Here is a 22,672-nt window from a genome sequence, read left to right as displayed (position 1 = left end):
TACCTCACGATACGATTTGCGATACAAAGCTCACGATAAAGATGATCTGACGATATAGTGATACAACGATTTTCGATACATTGGTCGGGAAATCATTGTAGGATATTCTACAAAAACTAATAAACAAAAAAACAAGCTTCTGCAATGAATTGGAATGAGTTTATCACTAGTAGACGTCCAGTCCATTTGATCTGGGAGGTTGGCTGCTATCCCTCCCACTTCAAACGGATTGAACGTTTATGGCTGTCATTGGCAGCCATTGCCAGGCAATGAGTAATTTTGGGCCATTTAAGGTCATTTACCTGTTGATTTTCAGTTACTTCCTGTTGATTTTGGGGTATTTTATGGGTCACTTGCTGTTTATTTTGCGTTACAGGAAGTGACCTAGGAATCACCCAAATGAATAGGCAGTGACTCAAACTCAACAGGAAATGAACTGTAAGTGCCCTAAAATGAAAAGCAAGTGACCTGTAAATGCCCCGAAAATCGGACCGAATGACTGTGAATCCTCCGGTTTCGAATGAACGAACGTTCTCAGTCTAAATGGATTGGGCATCGAGCACCGTCAATGACGGCCTTTTCTTTTTTTGTAATTGACACCTGTTTAAAACAATATCTCGATTCTTGAAAGGAGCATATTGACAACCTTTTGGGATACAAAGTATCACCATACATCACCATTTCGATATTTTGTCACAGCCCTAGTTTTAAGTCCTTCCTGTTCATGTGCTTATGTTGTCGTAGGAAAAAAAACATGGCAGACACGGATTTAATTTTGGTTTCTTGAGTGGGCAAAACCGTTTTAGACATATTAATTCATCAACTACAATAAGTAGCGATTGCATTAAAATGCAAATGCTAAGTTTTTGTTTGTAACTGAACGTTTTAGCAGTCACTCGGTTAAAAAAAAAAGTTTTTTAAATGTGTACACTACATTTTGATGCTGGTGTGAAAAAAAATGTGCAAATTGACGATAAATCTTCTTAAAACCTATAGTTTCTTACCATTCACAACTTCTTGTTGGTGCGCCACCATTTTAAAAGGAAACCATTGTCCCATCTCGGAAACTCTGGTATCATAATAAAATCCCAGTTTTCCAGTAGAAAGTAGGACTTGAGGGGGCGTTCACATGCAATTTTCCACTTGACAAGTGGTATTTACCATAATTACGACATCACATGAAGGCATCATAACAGAAGAAGAGGTGCACTTCCTGCTTCACCTACGCGCTGTTGCGTAGTAGGAGCGCATGCACAAACCGAACAATCCTCTCTATCAACCCCATCTGCTCGACCCAGCTGTTTACCGTATTTTTCGGACTACAAGTCACACCTGAGTAAAAGTCGCACCAGCCATAAAATGCCCAACAAAGAGAAAAAAATATAAGTCGCACCGGAGTATGTCACATTTTTGGGGGAAATTTACTTAATAAAATCCAACACATAGAACAGATATGTCATCTTGAAAGGCAATTTAATATAAAAATACAATTGAGAACAACATGCTGAATAAGTGTACAGTGCATGAACAACGAAATGCGAACATACTGTCCTCACCAGGACGCTACGGCTCGGTCCTGGCTATACAGCAAGTGACGATGCTGGACATCCGTATAATTTGCTGAATCAATTTCGTCCACCGTACAAAACAGGTTCACATCAACGTAAATAAATGATAATTAGGTGCTATTGCAACAATGACACAAACGGTTAGCATGCGTTCGCTAGCATTAGCACATCGTTCAAACAACCACACAACTGGATGTAAGTGTCCGATAGTGGGTGGAGAACACACAACAATAACAGAAAAGATGATCCACACAGGCGTTGCCTCTGTAGAGATATTTTACAAGCATAAACAATGAACGTAGATTCGCAGCCGTGTCTCTCTCTCTCTCTCGCTCGCCCACTCGCTCAGACAGAGACGCTGCGTAGCTGTCCGTCTTCTTCTGGCGTGTGAGTGCTCTTCTTCGCGTAAACAAGTGTGAGTGCACCCCCACATGGGCGTGAAACAAACTAAAAGCATGCATTTCAATATAAAAAAGTAAATGATACAATTGAACACACATTGCCAAAGGCAGAACACGAACGTGGCCATAGCTATTAAGAGTTATTCAAATAACTATAGCATCAAGAACATGCGAACAAGTTTACCAAATTCTGTGTCACTCCAAAACACCACAATAACATATGAAATGATATCATAATGTGTTAATAATTTCACACATAAGTCGCTCCTGAGTATAAGTCGCATCCTCAGCCAAACTATTAAAAAAACTACGACTTATAGTCCGAAAAATACGGTACATGGTCCATGGAGAAGATTAATAATTGGTGTCGACTACCTCTCACAATTTGAATCAAAAATGCAATACGATCCAGGTGAATCTGATTGGCTAAAGTGTTGATATGTTTTTTAACTCATTTGCTCCCCAAAACATATAAATATGTTCTATTTTTAATTGTTTCAGTGTCCCAAAGACGTATTTATACGTCTTTTACGTTTCTTTTTTTTTGTTTGTTTTGTTTTTTACAAGAGACATCACTGGGTTCTGATTCAATTTAGCTCCAAAGCACGAAGCTGAAAATCCATTATAAAGCAATAAAACTGGCCACTGGAGGGCAGTAGCGCATTTGGTAAGACCCGCAACCCGATTCAACGGCAACAAATGGCGGGCCACATGGCCGGGGCGCCGGCAGAAGGATGCCAGGCGGCGGACGACCGAATGGAGAACAACCTAGAGGACGCCCGGGATGTCAGGCGCTGGACGACCGAGCAGAACGACCGGGACAACCTGTGCAGCAGACGATGCCATTGAGTCCGTGCTGCTCGCCGAGCAGACCCTGCAGAGACTCAAAAAAATTCATCTTTATGAGAAAGGCGGCGATGAGGGAAAAGTTTACCCGGCTGTCGCGTCGGCTGACAGTCATCTCTCAGTTATGTGTAAATAAATTGTGACTTTCAAAAGCTCTATTTGTCTTGTTGTTTGTTATTTTGTTCAAGGAAAACATTATCTAGATGTTTGGGATGCAACTAAAGCAAAAAATAGCTGTGTTAAAGTCAAAGTTATGTTTGAAATGTGTGCTTTCATAAAAAGCTCAATTTCTGTTTTTTCATCAGAAATTGGAAAATTGCTCATACTAAGCCATTTTCTAATGCTGATTTGTAAAGAATGGAAAAAGACATGAACTGCTGAAAGAAGAGAGTCTAATCTTTCTTTTGGTGGGTTCCATGTTTATATAGCAATAGACCAGAATTTTCAACAGTCAAAATCCAGTAAAACGGCCGGGAGCGAAGGGGGTTGCGATGGTGGAAATGGCTGGGATTGAATGAGTTAATGGTATTGGCTTTCAATCAGATTATAAATAGAATTTTTGGACCTATGTAAACGCAGCCAGTTAGTCCAATATCTACTGCCAGTATCAACAAATCATTGCTTTTTTATATGTAGATTACAAATGCACATCTGTTTTTGTAATTTAATGTAATATTCAATTTGATCTGTTGTCTAGATAATTACTGAGCTCCAACAGTCTGCGTGCCTCTCAAAGGAGGAAGTTGCAGGTCTCCGGCAGGCAATGATGCGGCAACACGAGGAGACCAGCAATCGATGGGCTGAAGAGAGGAAAGAGATAACCCAGCAGGCCGACCGGGCCAACAAGGTTAGTGCAAAAGCGAAACGGCAAGCGACACGATAGATTTGGCTTTTATGAAGCAGACGGCTGTGGCGTTTCTTTTGTCAAAGTACACATTTAGCATGCATGCGCCCTGTCATTTTGATGGCGACTCTCAAGCCTACGTAGTGTCTTTTAGTGGCTTGTCTGCTTTATGTCAACCCCAACCTTATAAAGCTGTCCCTTTAAACCTCTCTGCATCGTCGGAGTCGCTTGGCTTCATCGTTTCATCGACTGCATACGCCGAATAATTAGTCTGTTTAGTCCAGTTGTTCTTTCGCCTCTTCTCATCCCCGCCTTGGAGGGCGACAGGGACAGAGTGGCAGTTGATTGGGTGTGGCTGGCTAAATAAAGGCTTGTTGTGTCTGGGATAAGGGACATGTTCCCAAACACAAACCTTGTCTGTCTGTGGTTGCAGCTGCCTCATATAGTAAAAGAGGGGCAGGTCTGTGAGACTTCCCTTGAGAGATCTGGAGATCTCCTTTCAGGCCCTGACAGCCAGCCCCCCCATCAAGCCCCCTCTCCCCGAAGCTTTTTCTCTCCTCAAAAATGCCCAATTTGTCCAGAGTTTGTCTTTTGAAGTCATTACAAAGGTTTAGCCCTGTTAGCAAAATGGCAAAAGTTGTATATTGACTCTCGACTTTGTAATTCAAGTCCATTGGCTTGGTTTAGCTGAACTGAAGTCCAGCATAATTCAATTCATGCTTCTAGTTGACTTTGAAGGTCCCCTAGGAAATAGTGTAAATTGGATTCATCTGTTTCAACTGTACCACTCATAAAACATTGCCTACATTTACTTGCAGCTAATAAGTCTTTCATAATCGTTTTTTTTTTTTTTGGGGGGGGGGGGGGCAGTAACCCAGTTAAATCTCATACATTTCTTAAAAAAAAAAAAAAAATTCGGTTTACGCTTTTCTAATCTGAAAATCTGGCCATGTAAATGATTGAAATAGCATATTTGGTTTAGCTTTAATTTGTCTTCTGCGTATGCTCCATTCTCAAGGAATCTTGGGATTCATCTAGTATCTTGAATTGCAACTTCCGAGGTTCTCGCTTCTTGCTTCTCTGTTTCCGCGGTTGTTCCTCCCACCAGAAATTCTGTCAAACAGATGCGTATATTGAAAGAAAAGTTGGGAGATGGACTCACCGAGACGACACAGCAGAGCAGGAGTGGGGATGAGGCAAAAAAGTTGTGACGCCGAGCAAACACGATGCTAGGTGGCTCCAATAATACCTGACTGTAGCCGATAGCCTACAAACTACGCCCACATGATATGGTACAGTAGATATGGTATCCATGGTAGATATCACATATATATAGAACTAGATGTGAAATGACAGACACGGCGGCATTAGCAACATGTACAGTATAGGAACTAGATGGGTTAGTAAACAGCCGCCGTCTTAAAGCAGTAAACTTCTTAGGAAGTCTCTGTTGTAGAGAACCTTCCTAGTGAACCTAAGTAACTTTTTATCTAAAATACTCCTAAATCAGCAAAATCTTGACTTGAATCTATTTTTAAATGATGAAACAGTTTTAAAACTTCCACATCTCAAAGTAGACAGAAGGGAACTAATGCAATAACGGGAGCAATTTTAACACACAGCAGAGGTTACTATCTAGTTATCGCAATATCCGCAATACCCCTGTGTCTAGTTAAGATTAGGGTCCAAAAAAAGGACTGCATTTATTTTAATTTATTTAGAATTTTTTTTTTTTTTTTTTTTTTTAATTTTAACTTAACATACTTATGTTCCAATTTGCCAATGTTTTGAAAAATTAAAATTCTGTTCAATGGAAAAAGATTTTGTTTTTGGTTTTTAACCCAGATATCTCAAAGTAACACATTTTAGAGGTGTAATTGAGATACCGTGAAACGGTGATATTTTGGCTTAACGTTATCATACCGTCAGAATCTCATACCAGCTCATGCCTAGACTTAACAAAGATATACTATAACCACTAGGGATGGGAATCGAAATCCGATTCCAATTCGGAAGCGGTTCCTAGTGTTTCGAGGCCTCGACATCACAATGAAAAAGCCTTAACGATCCCTTTAACGAGTCCTGAAGACGCATATTGCGTCGTGACTGTCTTGTTGTCCAAACGCATCAAACTAGCATGGCGCCAAGAACGACCCGCTCCAAAGTTGGGCTACACTTCACCAGAAAAGAGGGTGAAAATGAAAGGTTACGATGTTTTAGCACGAGCATTGCAGCCGTAAACATAACAATGAAAGCACATAGATTCAAACGCTCTAAAGTGTGTCTTCACTTCACGAGGAAAAATTACAACAAAACGACTTGCAATCATTGCAAGGTGGAGATAACTGCATCCGGAGGGAAGGTGGAAATAACTGCATCGGGAGGGAATAGACTGCACTGTCCTCACCGAGACGGCTATACAGCTAGCTAAACTCCGAAATGACGATACAGAAGACGTTGGTTTAATTTGCTGACTTTATTCAACCATCACTTGAAGAGTGGAACTAAAAATAGAAATGAAACAAATCAATTTCATCCCCAATAACAAACAGGTTTGCGTCAACGTAAATCAGTGATGATTAGCTGCTAATTCAGTAATAACAAAACAGTTAGCATGCGTTCGCTAGCATTAGCACATCGTTCAAACCACTACACAACTGGATTTAAGTGTCCGATGGCGAGTGGAAACACACAACAACAACAACAAAAAAGATGATACATACAGGCGTTGCCTCTGTAGATATTTTACAAGCATTAACAAAGAACGTAGGGTCATAGCAGTGCTTCCCTCTCTCACTAACTCGCTCACTCGCTTGGATGCGGCATTTCTTCTTCTTCGCGTGTAAGCGCGCTCTTCTTCACGTGAGCACGTTCTTCTTCGCGTGAGGAAGCGCAAGGGCGCCCCCACTTGAGCATGAAAGCACCATAAAAACCAAAAGGCATGCATTTCAATATACTGGTAAATAATACACTTTAACACGGTCCCCAAACTACGGCCCGCCCGCCCCGACATTTGGTCCGGGCCCCTGAACAATACCATAGAGCATTTTGAATTTTTTTTTTTCTCATTAGTGTTAATTTTCTGGCCTTTTTCTGTGAAGAACTTAGAGAGGGTTATTTGGTTATTATCTATTTGATGTGATTATTATTAATTATTATTATATTACATTATTATTTTTATCTTATTTACTTTTGTTCCGTGAAATATCCAGAAAGGGTTATTTGATTGTGGCTTTCTGAAAAACAATATTTTTTTTACATTTAGGCACTCCTGCAATCGTCACACTTTTTCTGTTACAAACTGACCCTGGCCCCTCATCAGAGAAGGGAAAAGTTATGCGGCCCTCACTGGAAAAAGTTTGGGGACCCCTGCAAGTTTAACACATATTGCTAACAGCAGACCAACGACCTATATGCCAATATATACCAATATTTTTTTATTTCTATTTGAAAAATTTCAGTAAAATTTTACACATTCTTGTGCATTTGCCACTTATTGCCACAGTTAATATTGAGGCTTTGGGCCTCTTTTGACCTTGTTGTGAGTTTGTAAGGTTGTGACTTCTGATTAAACAAACTCAGTGTAGATCAAAACGTTTGTTCTTCTTTTTCCCCAAATTAGAATCGATAAGAGAATCGATAAAGAATCGAATCGTTAAGCAATATCTATAATGGAATCGGAATCGTAAAAATCCTATCAATTCCCATCCCTAATAACCACAAAATGTCTATGCGCTATTAAATCAAATAAAGTCAAATGTGACAAATTCTATAACGCGTCACAAGTTTTGACAATCGTGATTAGTTGCCGTCAATAAAATAATTGAATAAATAAAAGAATAGGAATTTTTAAAAAAACAAAAAAAACCAGCAACTTTACACATCCCGTCAACTCAGGTATTTCAACACATTGTTTTTGCCAACGGACACTTGTTACGTGAATCAGTTTTATCATTAAATTTTGATGTGTGCTAATAAACACTCAAAAGAACTGAACAAGAAACGTCACTTACACTTACACACAATGAAAACCGCCAATCTGCAAGTTACTGTATATGTTCTTTCGAAACAGGTTTTTTTTAAATATAGCCTTGAACTTCACATTGTACCACTTTTGTGGCTTCGACTGTATATCAAATCAAATTGTCACAGGATTATTTATGTGCGAGTCGTATGAAGTGTCTCTCAAATGCTTATGAGTTTGTTCATAAATGTTTTTCGATTACGATCTTCAAACGCTCAGGGACATTGTTCTCTGACACCCAAAGATTTACTGCAAAGGAGCAGATGAGTCCTTTTCTTACGCCACCTCTAAAACTCTCCAGGCTTTTTATTTGTGTTCACTTAACACTCTATAAACATTTCAGTGCATGCTTACCTGTTCATATTTCATACTCTGCAAGTTAAAGGAACGGCGTGTCAATTACGGACAGCGTTTCCCATATGCGAATCTCATATTTAGCTCCCTCTGTGGGCTTCAATGTGGGTGTGAATACTGAATATCATTTAGAGCAACTGTGCTACATTTAATATTGCTCATTTTAACTCTTTCAGTTCCATTGACAATAATATACAACTAGTCACGTGGCTCTTTTGATCCTTTGGCTGTGAATTTAAATTTAGTTTGTCACTAGTTTGTAACTAGTAATCCATTTGAGCTGGGATAGGCTTGCAGCAAACAAACGTATGTTCATTCACTGTTAGCTCTCCCACTGGACATCTACAATCATGTGAAAAAATTAGGAAACCCCATTAAATACCCAGTTCTTTGTTAAGAAATGTTCACATATCAATGTCTGATCTGTTTTTCTTTATCTCTGGAAAAGAAAGTGATTTAATTGCAGGTAAACAACAAAAATTACCGGTTTTACTCATTAAACCAACTATATCAACAAAAATGCATATTCTAACTGAGGAAAAAGTTAGGACACCCTACCCCCTAATAGATAGTGTTAACCCGTTGGCTGAAATAACTTTAGTGAGACAATATTGTAGCTGTCTTTGACATTGGTCAGAAGAAGTTTGCCTCACTCCTCAACGCAGAATACTTTCAGCTGTGATGTAGAAGTCACCCCACCGCATCTCAATGGGATTAAGATCTGGGCTTTGACTCGGCCATTCCATGACTCTCCTTCAGCCGGTACTTGGTGGATTTACTGGTATGCTTTGGGTCATTGTCATGTTGCAGGGTCCAGTTTCTCTTCAGCTTTAATTTTTTTCACTGATGATCTCACATGTTCCTCAACTACCCTCTGATACGCGATAGAATTCATGGTGGATTCTATGATGGTGAGCTGGCCAGGTCCTGCTGAAGAAAAGCATTCTCAAACCATGACACTTCCACCTCCATGGTTCACAAATGGTATGAGGTTCTTTTCCTGGAATGCTGTATTGGGTTTACGCCAAACATATCCTCTGTTCTGGTGTCCAAATCATTGAATTTTAAATTCATCTGTCTACAACAGGGGTGGGCAAACTATTCCACAAAGGGCCACAGTGGGTGCGGGTTTTTGTCCAAACCCATTTAGTGGACTCCTTTTCACCAATCTGGTGTTTTACCAGTGCAATCAGTTGATTGCAGTCGGGTGCTTCTTATTTCTGCTGAAACCTCATTGGTTAAACTGCCTGTGCTGGATCAGTTGGAATAAAGACCAGGACCCACTGCGGCCCTTGAGGACCGGTTTGCCCACCCCTGGTCCACAATCTTCTTTCTGAAGGCCTCGGACAGCTCCTTTGATCTCACCATAGTGTTTTCTCTCACTTTAACTGCCAGGGGCACACCAAACTAAGTGTAAGTTTCAAATAAGGTAAGTCTGCTTCAAAACACAGGGTAATGTTCTAATCATGTGCGCCTGATGTGATACACCTTTGTGTGATTTTAGCCATTTTAAGTGTGTTTAAATGTGGGGGTGTCCTAATTTATTCCTCAACAGAAATTGCATTTATTTAAGATTACATTGTACAGAAAGTTATATTAAAAATTTTTTTTTCAGTTTTAGTTGTTTAATTCAGTTACTTGAATCTCTCAAGATTGTTAAAATTGATATTAAATATCCATATGACCAAATATGTTAGAATACACACAGGCTTCCATAGGGTGTCCTAATTTTTTCACATGACTGTTTCTTCGTCAACGGCAGCCAAAAAGTTAAGGTTTTTACTTATTTGGAGGGAGGAGTTTAGACGTGCATGACCAAGAATAACCAAACGACATACCCTTCAATTTTAAAAAAATTAGCATTGCTATCTTTGTGAAGGCAGAAATGATGCTCTTATTATGTTGCTCATTAAACTGTGTAGGTCTAGCTAACGATCTGTCTGGTGGGTTGTTAAACATTTTAACTACTTTTTAAAAACTGCATCCACGTCAGTCTGCGCCAAAACCAAAAATACCAAAAACTAGAGGAGCACTCTGAGCGAGCAGACCTTTACTTAAAGCAACCAAATTCAACCCTTTTTCTGACCTTTGACCTCATCACCACACAATGTCTTCCGTTTCATATTACAAACATATCCTGCAAGTTTGATAATAATCCCTGTGTTCATTCTAGCTTTATCTTGAACACAAACCGACATACGAAATGGAATACATAACCTAACTAGCGGGACTGGCAGTGAATGATCATGTTTTAGTGCCATTGACAGCGATAGACGTTGAGGTCAAAATGGATTGGACGTCTCTCGCCGTCTTGACTGTTACAACTAGGCATGTGCAGGTATGAGATTCTGACTGTATGATAACATTAAGCTAAAATATAACGATTTCGGGGTATAACGGTATTGCAATTACAGCTCTAAAAATATGTTACTTTGAGATATCCGGGTGAAAAAAAAAAAACTTTTTTCCATCTAACAGGATTTTTATTTTTCAAAACATATTAGCAAATTGGAACATAAGTATAATATTGAGTTATAACAACTTTTTTTTTAAAAAAAAAAAACAAAAAATAACTGAAATATTCTGAATAAAATTAAAGTAAATGCAGTCCTTTTGGTGAGCCTAAACCCACAGCTCAACATTATCACCGTTTGAACAAAAATAATTGAATTATTTTCCATAAAAAGCACGTGTGTATGAGTCGTATTATGTTTACATTGTACACACTCTCTTTCTCAACACAGACAGTTGCCAGAGAGAAAAAAACACATGTTTTACCACCGCTAGACACGCTAAACACACTGGAGTTAACTCTTGGAGCAGGTGGGAAACGTTCATGAAAGTGTTTACTAACCTTTAATTTGGTATGCGAAATCATATTGGAGGTATTGCCTCCTCGGCAGCTGCCTTCGGCAAACATGTTTTACATGTTGGTTGGCCCTCCTCCACTACTCACTGACACTAAACAACAACCGGTGGGTGAGGTTTGAGCCTTGCAGCTGCAAGTGAGGGATTTCTCCCTGCAGTTTTGGGACATTAAAAAATGGCTAATACCCAAGTGATAGTATGACGGAAAATATTTACATCATAAACATTTTAACGTTTTCTTACCACTGTACACCTTTAAACCTGCAATCGGCACATGTCTAGTTACAAGTTAGTGTGGCACCGATACCATTTTATGGCCCCGATACCGATACCTGCATATGCAGTTTCGGCCAATAACATACTGATACCACTTTATTTGACATATATGTATATATATATATATATAAATATACATATATGGCGGAAAACACTCAGGTGCCATGAAGTTCCGTTCTGATACCCCCAATTTGGCCAACTGTCAAAATTGTCCACTGTGCATGTGTGATACATCATTGGAAATCTTAAAAACTCAATTTTCTGGGGGAAGAAAATTTTTGAACAGGAGGGCATAAAAAAATAAATAAATAAAATTTAAACAGTGAAACCCTGTCTGGAGGTGAGAGCACGCGAGAGCAGAATTAAAGACGCCATGAATTTAACGAGATATTATCGCATACTTACCTAGTTTCGATCCAAAAACTCCATGTAGCATGTATCACTGAGTGTCATGACACAGCTGTGAATGACCACAGCTGGATTTGGGGGGGATTTTATGGGTGAAACATGGTAATATAACAATGGTCGCGATGCAGAAATTGCAGACATCAAGGAGTGGTCGAGATTTTCTTTTTCATACATTTACCCTTTTAAACGTTTTTTTTTTTTTTTTTTTACAATTTATCTTTGTTTGGTTCGATTATTTATCATCTAACATATCGGAGAAAATGCGACAGTCCCAAAAAAAAAGAAAACAATTAAGCGGTATTTATGAGGTAGATATCCGTGACTTTTTTTTACAGACACCATTTTTTTTATTGTGACGGTTTTTTTTTTTTCCAGAGTTTAAAAATATGCGAGTGAATACTTTTTTAAAGTCTTTTTTTTACTAAATACTAGACATCAATTAATAATTCTGAGCTGAAAATGATAGACATTCCGAATAATAAATGTAATTACTGAGCTTCTTATGGCTGGGTTGAAACAAAAGCAGTTGTGCGACATCTGTAAACGGGGGTTTCCAGGGTAAAATGGACAAATTAAAAAATACTTTGGGGGCTTAATGCGCCATGAATTTGCTATGGCAGCATATAGACATATTGTTCTATCAAACACAACAGTTCTTTTGGCTTAAAATACAGCAGTTTTTTTTAAAGAAGCGTGCAAGAGCAGAAAGTGCTTTTTCAGTGTTGTCTGTGTTTTCTGCCATATATACAGGGTGTCCATAAAGTCTCCTTACCATTTCAAAAATTTATTAGAAAATGCAATTGATTAGATTTTTTTTTTTCAGATTTGTTCTATTGTATTCAGTGTTTATTAAAGTTTTTTGTTACACTGCATTTGTGTGTTTTCTTCATCGAGACATCAATTTCTGCAAATGTTTACCTTGACGTTTTAACTAAATATGTGGCACCAAAACTGAATGACCTTCAACCAACCATCATTTTTCAGCACGATGGTGCACCACCACATTGGGGGCTGCATGTTCGTAGGTTCCTCAATCAAACATTTCCAGACCGATGGATTGGAAGGGATGGGCCAATTCCTTGGCCACCACGTTCACCAGATATCACTCCACTGGACTTCTTTCTATGGGGCTATGTTAAAGATCGTGTATCGAACAAAGATAAGGGACATTACTGACCTTAAGCGAAGGATTACTGATGCCATTGCCACAACTGATGAGGCGAACATGGCAAGAACTCGAGTACCATCTTGATGTGCTTCGTGCAATTAATGATGCCCATGTAGAAGTGTATTAAAAGAGGTAAAAAAAAAAAAAAACTTCAATAAACGCTGAATACAATAGAACAAATCTGAATAAAATATCTCACCAATTGCATTTTTAATAAATTTTTGAAATGGTAAATAGACTTTATGGACACCCTGTATATACACAAAGTGAACTTTTTATTGCATACCTGGTATGGGAACAATAGTTAAATAAACATTTGGCTCTCAAAGGCCAATAATGCTAAATTGGTATAATAAAAAAAAAAAAAAAAAAAGTATAATAGTAGCCCAACAGTAAGAAAGTAAAAATACAATGAATGAATAATGAACAAACTTTGACAATACTTAAATAAACCTTTGGCTCTCAAAAGCCAAACAGTGCAACTTTCGTGAAATTATAAGTAATAATAATTGACCACAGCATCCTGTCTCTCTATTAGCCTCCCTTTCTAGCCTCCCTTTCTGTGCACCAGCAGCAACACACACTCAGCCACATAGCTTAGCTTACTTTGCTTATTTCTACAGCACTTTTGAATAGGCTTGCCACCCGTCCTTTGAAATAAAGAATCGTTCCTAATTGGGAATTAAAAGTTGCCTTCTGTATTGAACCAATACAGAATATATACACTGCCTTGCAAAAGTATTCGGCCCCCTTGAATCTTGCAACCTTTCGCCACATTTCAGGCTTCAAACATAAAGATATGAAATTTAATTTTTTTGTCAAGAATCAACAACAAGTGGGACACAATCGTGAAGTGGAACGACATTTATTGGATAATTTAAACTTTTTTAACAAATAAAAAACAGAAAAGTGGGGCGTGCAATATTATTCGGCCCCTTTACTTTCAGTGCAGCAAACTCACTGCAGAGGTTCAGTGGGGACCTCTGAATGATCCAATGTTGTCCTAAATGACCGATGATGATAAATAGAATTCACCTGTGTGTAATCAAGTCTCCGTATAAATGCACCTGCTCTGTGATAGTCTCAGGGTTCTGTTTAAAGTGCAGAGAGCATTATGAAAACCAAGGAACACACCAGACAGGTCCGAGATACTGTTGTGGAGAAGTTTAAAGCTGGATTTGGATACAAAAAGATTTCCCAAGCTTTAAACATCTCAAGGAGCACTGTGCAAGCCATCATATTGAAATGGAAGGAGCATCAGACCACTGCAAATCTACCAAGACCCGGCCGTCCTTCCAAACTTTCTTCTCAAACAAGGAGAAAACTGATCAGAGATGCAGCCAAGAGGCCCATGATCACTCTGGATGAACTGCAGAGATCTACAGCTGAGGTGGGAGAGTCTGTCCATAGGACAACAATCAGTCGTACACTGCACAAATCTGGCCTTTATGGAAGAGTGGCAAGAAGAAAGCCATTTCTCAAAGATATCCATAAAAAGTCTCGTTTAAAGTTTGCCACAAGCCACCTGGGAGACACACCAAACATGTGGAAGAAGGTGCTCTGGTCAGATGAAACCAAAATTGAACTTTTTGGCCACAATGCAAAACGATATGTTTGGCGTAAAAGCAACACAGCTCATCACCCTGAACACACCATCCCCACTGTCAAACATGGTGGTGGCAGCATCATGGTTTGGGCCTGCTTTTCAGCAGGGACAGGGAAGATGGTTAAAATTGACGGGAAGATGGATGCAGCCAAATACAGGAACATTCTGGAAGAAAACCTGTTGGTATCTGCACAAGACCTGAGACTGGGACGGAGATTTATCTTCCAACAGGACAATGATCCAAAACATAAAGCCAAATCTACAATGGAATGGTTAAAAAATAAACGTATCCAGGTGTTAGAATGGCCAAGTCAAAGTCCAAACCTGAATCCAATCGAGAATCTGTGGAAAGAGCTGAAGACTGCTGTTCACAAACACTCTCCATCCAACCTCACTGAGCTCCAGCTGTTTTGCAAGGAAGAATGGGCAAGAATGTCAGTCTCTCGATGTGCAAAACTGATAGAAACATACCCCAAGCGACTTGCAGCTGTAATTGGAGCAAAAGGTGGTGCTACAAAGTATTAACGCAAGGGGGCCGAATAATATTGCACGCCCCCACTTTTAGTTAAGTTTAAATTATCCAATAAATTTTGTTCCACTTCACGATTGTGTCCCACTTGTTGTTGATTCTTGACAAAAAATTAAAATTTTATATCTTTATGTTTGAAGCCTGAAATGTGGCGAAAGGTTGCAAGGTTCAAGGGGGCCGAATACTTTTGTAAGGCACTGTATAAATAGATACATTTCTATGCATTTTAGGAGTTTGGGGAATGCCCCTTTTTTTCGTCGCATGTACGGCTTTGAGCACAATGGGGGACTGGGTGTCCCTTATTTCTAATTGTGAAAGGTGGAAACCCTACTATTGAAACAGGTTTCAAATTACTGCGGTATTTCTTTCAGTAAAAAAAAATAAAAGTGAAGTAGATGATTTGAACTGACCAGGGTTTGTTGCTCTGGTCCAGCTCGCTTCCTCTGGAGCACATTCCAGCTGTTGCAGCCTCAAACTCTTTGTGTTCGTTCACGTTTCGTTTTTAAATGTTTTATCATGTTCGAGGTGTTGAAACTGGCCGATTTAACACCACCTCTCGAAATGTTTTTCCTCCATATGAGAAAGTTGCCCCGCCATTGGTTAAGAGCGGCTATTGGCCGGCACTCATTGGTATGGAGCAGTTTGCAATAGCGATAGCTGCTTGGCATGCAAAGTGATCATGTGTAATCACACAACAGAGATTGTAATGAACGTCGGAGAGGAAAGGCTGCGGTCAAGTGTTATAAATATAACACTGGACCGGTAAATGGTATCGTATCCCTCTTTGTTGGTGCTCGCCGATACCACAATTTTGGGGCAGATCGGCCCCCCGCCGATACTTGTATCGGTATCGGTGCATCTTTAGTTACAACCCAACTTTTTGGTGTTTTTCAAATGTAATGCCAAGCTTATTAGTCCAACTGTGAGTTTTTGTCTGCAAACACTTGCTGTACTGCACATCTGCCAAATGTGACAGAACTCCAACCCACATTAGCCTACCCGAGTGAAAGGTGAGGACACACACACCTACACATCTCTTTTATCACACACACACATACCCTATCTTTCCAAGACTGCATCTCATAACTCTTCAAACTCTTTTCCCCCGCTCACACACATACACAGAGGCGCACATGCTTCCCTCATCTTGCCAAAAGGGAGAAGGTGGCTGGTGAATAAACAATGGCACTCCGCCCATGGTGTCACCCGCTCGGGCTTTGATCAACGCCGCTGTTCTCGCTCCCCACAGCAGCGCTTCCCGTCTCTCTCCAGCCTGCCACACACGCACACACACACGCGAGCGCTCACTGAAGTCTTGTCTTACGTGGGCCTTCTCCATCCACACGCTTTTTCAGTCCCTCAAGCTGTTAGAGCAAACATAGCTTTGAGTTAGTGCCCTCGTCTCCGCCGCCGTTGCGTAGCATTTCCCGGCACGCGCCCACATGTAGACTCTGTATATTGTGTTAGTTGCCGCACACCTTTTTGATCAAAAGCAATGTTCTCTTTTTTAATGCTCCAGGTGAGGTAACAGCTTATATAAAGCAAGGATGACTGTCGGTCCGCTCTATGACGATGACTCCGTTCTGTAGTAGTTAGCTACTGAGCTACGTCGCGGTCGTCTATAATGAAGGCTTCCCGTGCACGCAAACAAACAATCCGAGTGGGCCGGCTGCGGCTCGTGTCGACTTGCGGTGGTGTTATGTATGCATTAGTTTCTGAGGGAGTTGAAAGGATGACTTTGCTTGTGGGAAGGAATGGCAGTAGTGGATCAAGAACAGGTGCTCTGGATGCCCACAGAAGCGATGTGCGCGTCTTTTTGAAGAAACATTCCCAACCAGACATTGATTCAAATGTGGGGAAAAGTTGCTGATGAACATGTGGTGCCTCTGTTTTGACTTTTTCAGTGCCAATGACAAAAAAAACTTGACAACTAGAATCCAAATGTACAGTTCTATCGATTACATTCCCATCCTCTATTTTATCTAAGTGACATGACCTCATTAACTCATTCACTACCAGCCATTTTCACCGGAGCAAGGCCCTTCGCTTCCGGCTGTTTTACTGGATTTTGACTGATTTTGCAAGGCCCACAGAAAATTCTGTTATATTGGTATGTAAACATGGAACCCACCAAAAGAAACATTGTACTCTCTTCTTTCAGCAGAAAAAAAGTTAGTTCATATCTTTTTCCATTCTTTAGAAATCAACATTAGAAAATAGCTTAGTTTTAGCAATTTTCTGATTTCTGATGAAAAAACAGAGAAATTGAGCTTTTTGTGAAAGCATACATTTCAAGCATAACTTTGACTTTAACACAGCTATTTTTTTTTTTTTGTTGTTGCTTTAGTTACTTCCCAAACATCTGAATAATGTTTTCCTTTTACCAAATAACAGAAACAACAAGACAAATAAAGCTTTTAATAGCAAAGTAACAATTTATTTACACATAACTAACTGAAAGATGACTCTGTTCTGGCCGTGTTCTGGTTAAACTTTTCCCTCATCGTTGCCTGTCTCAAAAAGATGATTTTTATTTATTTATTTATTTATTTTGTCTCTGCGGGCTCTGCTCGTTCATCCTGGGCGTCCTACCGGTTGTTCTGCTCAGTCGTCTGCCGCCTGGCATCCATTCGGTCGTCTTCCGCCGGCGTCCCGGCTTTGTGGCTTGGCCGTTCGTTGCCGTTGAATAGGGTTGCGGGTCTTACAAATGCGCTTCTGCCCTCCAGTGGCAAGTTTTATTGCTTTAAAATGGATTTTCAGCTTTGCGCTTTGGAGCTAAATTGAATCACAACCCAGAGATGTCTTTGGGACACTGAAACATTTAAAAATAGAACGTATTCATATGTTTTTGGGAGCAAATGATATAATCATTCCATAAACACACTCTTAGGGGTTCAAAAAGTTGTATTATCATGAAATAAAGCCCAATAAAAATAAAGACAATAGCTCTATAAAAATGGAGATTCCTTTTTGCTAATTTCATCCCCATATGAACAGTAGGTTGCAGGTAGGTTAGGGATTAAAATTATTCCACAAAGGGCCGCTGTGGGTGCGGGTTTTTGCTGCAACCCATCAAAAGGACACCTTTTCACCAATCTGGTGTGTTCCAAGTGCAATCAATTGATTGCAGTTAGGTGCCTCTTGTTTCCATTGAAAGGTCATTGGTTAAAACTGTGCTGGATCAGTTGGAATGAAGACCAGGACCCACTGCGGCCCTCGAGGACCGGTTGGCCCACCCCTGAGCTAGGACGTAATTCGACAAACTACACAAACAAGCAACAAAAGTCATGTTTTCGTTACATCATATCGTCATCATCAGTGTTGTTTTCATCAACGACAACTATAATGAAGATATTTCGTCAATGAACAATTTTTTCATAACTAAGACGAGACGATAACGAGCTAAAAACGTGGTTTGGGAGACGAAAACATAATAAGGCTAATGCCAGTTTTCGTCTGAGACGAGAACGAAAGGAAAATGCGCAATAGTTTCCATCACATGTTCACATTGTGTAGTTTGCCTGCATTGTACATTGAAGTGTCTGTTTGTGTCACTCATATGATGTGCGCCTGCTCTCCAGTCTCCAGGCATGCACACACAGACAGTCGGACACGGTATGATTTGCCATAGACTTCACCATCTGTTGAAGACAGCTCCCACAAACACTGGGCCATGCCTTCCCGTTGAGGGCCGACCAAGGCAGAGCATTTGGCTTTCACTCTGATAAACTCAAATACGTGCTGCTTTCAAACGCCGGATTTAGATGGATAAAGGACGAGCATTTTACTGCATACAAGTGTCTCAAGAGCTATTTGGTGGAGGATTCAAGGTAATTATTATATAAAATAGCTCCATGTATGGACTATGAAACGTTGTGAAAAAAATGCTTGGAAAAAATTAGCGGAAAAACTTTAGCTCGATATATTTACGTAAAATGAATGATAACTGCCTGTTTTTTTGTTTTGTTTTGTTTTTTTTTTTTTTTGCTTTTAATCAAGAATCTAGACTGTTCTATGTTCATATCTGTGGAAATTCAGGGCTGTACCGGTACGCATTTATTTACAAGAATTTTCAACTTAAACTTGTTTTGTGATGGCTGCCATGGTAACTTTCGGCCAACTGCCCATTTTTGGGTGGCAGAAAAGTAGTAATTTAAACATTTCTGCCTCCTTACAAAAAAAATAATAATTTTTTAAAAATGTATTAGCTTTTGAAAACTTGCACTAAACAAAAAAAAAAAAAAGAAAGTTGCTATTTTGGGCAAAAACTTATATGATATGTTAAATATTGCTATTGATCCTGAAAATATTAATTATCTTTGCATCTGGTGATTTTTGTGCATCTAGTGTAAAATTTGAGAAATTTATAGCCATTTTAAGTTTTGTTATACTTGTAAAAGAAATACAATCAGGGTTTTATTAGGGATCGACTTTGAATTTTTTTATGTCGCTGCTCATTGAGACTCATATATGCCTAGGGGAGTTGCCTGTTTTGGTTTTAGGTTGCTAGCGGCTTTGGTTTTGAAAATATTTCAATTTTAAGTTTTTGAAAATAGACGTAAGATAAACGTTTAGCCCCGAGATCCGTGTCCCTTCAACTGATAGTGAAGTCTATGGATTTGCTTTTTTTATCGTTGCCAGAGAGAATATGAAATTTTGCTTTAGACGTAAAGGTCTGTACTGAGTGATCATCGCACACTAAATGTAACTTTAAAGTTAGCGTCGCGTTCGCGTTAGCATTAGGCTAATGCTAACTGCGAGCGTCCTCTTAAACTCTTTCAACATTTTTACATACAGTTGGTGGCCTCCAAGTGGGTATAATTAATTGAAAATAAGGTACTGTTTTCCTGCTGAGTGTGTATGATCACCAAGTTGTAGGCACTACAATATAATAATAATAATACATTTTATATGAAGGCGCCTTTCTGGCACTCAAGGTCGCCGTACAATCATTTAAAAAACATTTAAGCAAATTAAAGATTAAGAACAGAAAATAAAATATAGAACGTTTAAGGCAAATTTAATACAGTGCCTTGCAAAAGTATTCGGCCCCCTTGAACCTTGCAACCTTTCGCCACATTTCAGGCTTCAAACATAAAGATATAAAATTTTATTTTTTTGTCAAGAATCAACAACAAGTGGGACACAATCGTGAAGTGGAACAAAATTTATTGGATAATTTAAACTTTTTTAACAAATAAAAAACTGAAAAGTGGGGTGTGCAATATTATTCGGCCCCCTTGCGTTAATACTTTGTAGCGCCACCTTTTGCTCCAATTACAGCTGCAAGTCGCTTGGGGTATGTTTCTATCAGTTTTGCACATCGAGAGACTGACATTCTTGCCCATTCTTCCTTGCAAAACAGCTGGAGCTCAGTGAGGTTGGATGGAGAGTGTTTGTGAACAGCAGTCTTCAGCTCTTTCCACAGATTCTCGATTGGATTCAGGTCTGGACTTTGACTTGGCCATTCTAACACCTGGATACGTTTATTTTTGAACCATTCCATTGTAGATTTGGCTTTGTTTTGGATCATTGTCCTGTTGGAAGATAAATCTCCGTCCCAGTCTCAGGTCTTGTGCAGATACCAACAGGTTTTCTTCAAGAATGTTCCTGTATTTGGCTGCATCTATCTTCCCGTCAATTTTAACCATCTTCCCTGTCTCTGCTGAAGAAAAGCAGGCCCAAACCATGATGCTGCCACCACCATGTTTGACAGTGGGGATGGTGTGTTCAGGGTGATGAGCTGTGTTGCTTTTACGCCAAACATATCGTTTTGCAATGTGGCCAAAAAGTTCAATTTCGGTTTCATCTGACCAGAGCACCTTCTTCCACATGTTTGGTGTGTCTCCCAGGTGGCTTGTGGCAAACTTTAAACGAGACTTTTTATGGATATCTTTGAGAAATGGCTTTCTTCTTGCCACTCTTCCATGAAGGCCAGATTTGTGCAGTGTACGACTGATTGTTGTCCTATGGACAGACTCTCCCACCTCAGCTGTAGATCTCTGCAGTTCATCCAGAGTGATCATGGGCCTCTTGGCTGCATCTCTGATCAGTTTTCTCCTTGTTTAAGAAGAAAGTTTGGAAGGACGGCCGGGTCTTGGTAGATTTGCAGTGGTCTGATGCTCCTTCCATTTCAATGTGATGGCTTGCTCAGTGCTCCTTGTGATGTTTAAAGCTTGGGAAATCTTTTTGTATCCAAATCCGGCTTTAAACTTCTCCACAACAGTATCTCGGACCTGCCTGGTGTGTTCCTTGGTTTTCATAATGCTCTCTGCACTTTAAACAGAACCCTGAGACTATCACAGAGCAGGTGCATTTATACGGAGACTTGATTACACACAGGTGGATTCTATTTATCATCATCGGTCATTTAAGACAACATTGGATCATTCAGAGATCCTCACTGAACTTCTGGAGTGAGTTTGCCGCACTGAAAGTAAAGGGGGGCGAATAATATTGCACGCCCCACTTTTCAGTTTTTTATTTGTTAAAAAAGTTTAAATTATCCAATAAATGTCGTTCCACTTCACGATTGTGTCCCACTTGTTGTTGATTCTTGACAAAAAAATTAAATTTCATATCTTTATGTTTGAAGCCTGAAATGTGGCGAAAGGTTGCAAGATTCAAGGGGGCCGAATACTTTTGCAAGGCACTGTATACTAGAAGAGACGTAAAGGCAATAAAAATACTAAAAGAATAAATAATTTAAAAACAAGATTATTATGGATAAGCGAGTCTGAACAGGTGAGTTTTGAGTTTGGATTGAAAAAGGGGGAGTGGGTTGGTGTTCTTGAGGTCTGGTGGTAGTGAATTCTAGAGCCGAGCGGCTGAATGCTCTGCTCCCCATGGTGATGAGGCGAGTTGCGAGACAGACAGGTGTATGGAGGAGGAAGATCCAACGGCACAGGAGGGAGTTGTAACATGAATGAGGTCGCATTTTGTGATGGCTTAAATATGACTAAGACTAGTAAGAACTATCCTCCAAAAGACGAAGATGAAAATTAATAGGGCTGTCAAAAACAACACTGGTCATCCTTAATGAAAACACTGCTATTCATTTTAGCATAGCTTGTTGCTAACGAAAATTACTAGCATCTGATTGGTCAATTTTTCGAGTGCAGTGCACAAGTGGTTTATTGAGTCTAATGTCGAAAAACATGCGGTGATTCTTTTCACAAACAGGTTAAAAAAAGAAATAAAATAATAAAAGAAACTTAATGGCTCTGAAAGACAGAATATGCTTACAGTTGGATCAGCTGTCTGCTTGCAATTGGATGGTGCTGTAAATGCATGACAGTGGACTGGACAGCTGTCCACATGCTTGTGTGACTTCATAATGCAATGGGTATCCTTCAAACAGTGTGTGGAGAGTAGGCATGTGCCAGTATGAGATTTTGACGGTATGATAACCTTGAGCCAAAATATCATGGATCACGGTATCGCAATTAAAGCTCTAAAATGTGTTAATTTGAGATATCTGGGTTTAAAAAATAAAAATTCAATTGAACATGATTTTTATTTTTCAACACATGTTAGCAAATTGGAAGATAAGTATGTGAGGTGAAAATAAAAAATAAAATAAATAACAAAAAATGACAAATATTCTTAAAATTTGGGTGAGACTAAACCCCCAGCTAAACATTATTACCATCAGAACAAAAATACTTGATTTATTTTCCATAAAAGCACGTGTGTATGACTCATATCATGTTTACATTATACACCGCACTCTCTTTCTCAACACAGTTGCCAGAGAGAGAAAAACACCACGTTTTATCAA

The 22,672-nt window shown here is 39.5% G+C and overlaps 1 protein-coding gene across 7 annotated transcripts in view; it reads left to right on the top strand.

Annotated features, from left to right (window-relative positions):
- The window catches only part of cep112 (centrosomal protein 112), a 295,686-nt gene that overhangs the window by 198,383 nt on the left and 74,631 nt on the right, over positions 1 to 22,672 (top strand). For 4 of the 7 annotated variants that reach the window (XM_057817528.1, XM_057817531.1, XM_057817530.1 and 1 more), the window contains exon 22: positions 3,513 to 3,662. In XM_057817528.1, the coding sequence (XP_057673511.1) occupies positions 3,513 to 3,662 (150 nt within the window). Of the gene's footprint in view, positions 1 to 3,512; positions 3,663 to 22,672 lie in introns of those variants that run through there. The other 3 variants (XM_057817535.1, XM_057817533.1, XR_009060878.1) reach the window with 2 other exon arrangements.

The sequence above is a fragment of the Corythoichthys intestinalis genome, chromosome 16 (genome assembly GCF_030265065.1).
Source record: "Corythoichthys intestinalis isolate RoL2023-P3 chromosome 16, ASM3026506v1, whole genome shotgun sequence".
Lineage (NCBI taxonomy): Eukaryota > Metazoa > Chordata > Actinopteri > Syngnathiformes > Syngnathidae > Corythoichthys > Corythoichthys intestinalis.
Note: the sequence above shows the minus strand (reverse complement) of the source record. Positions and strands in the feature narration are given on the sequence as shown.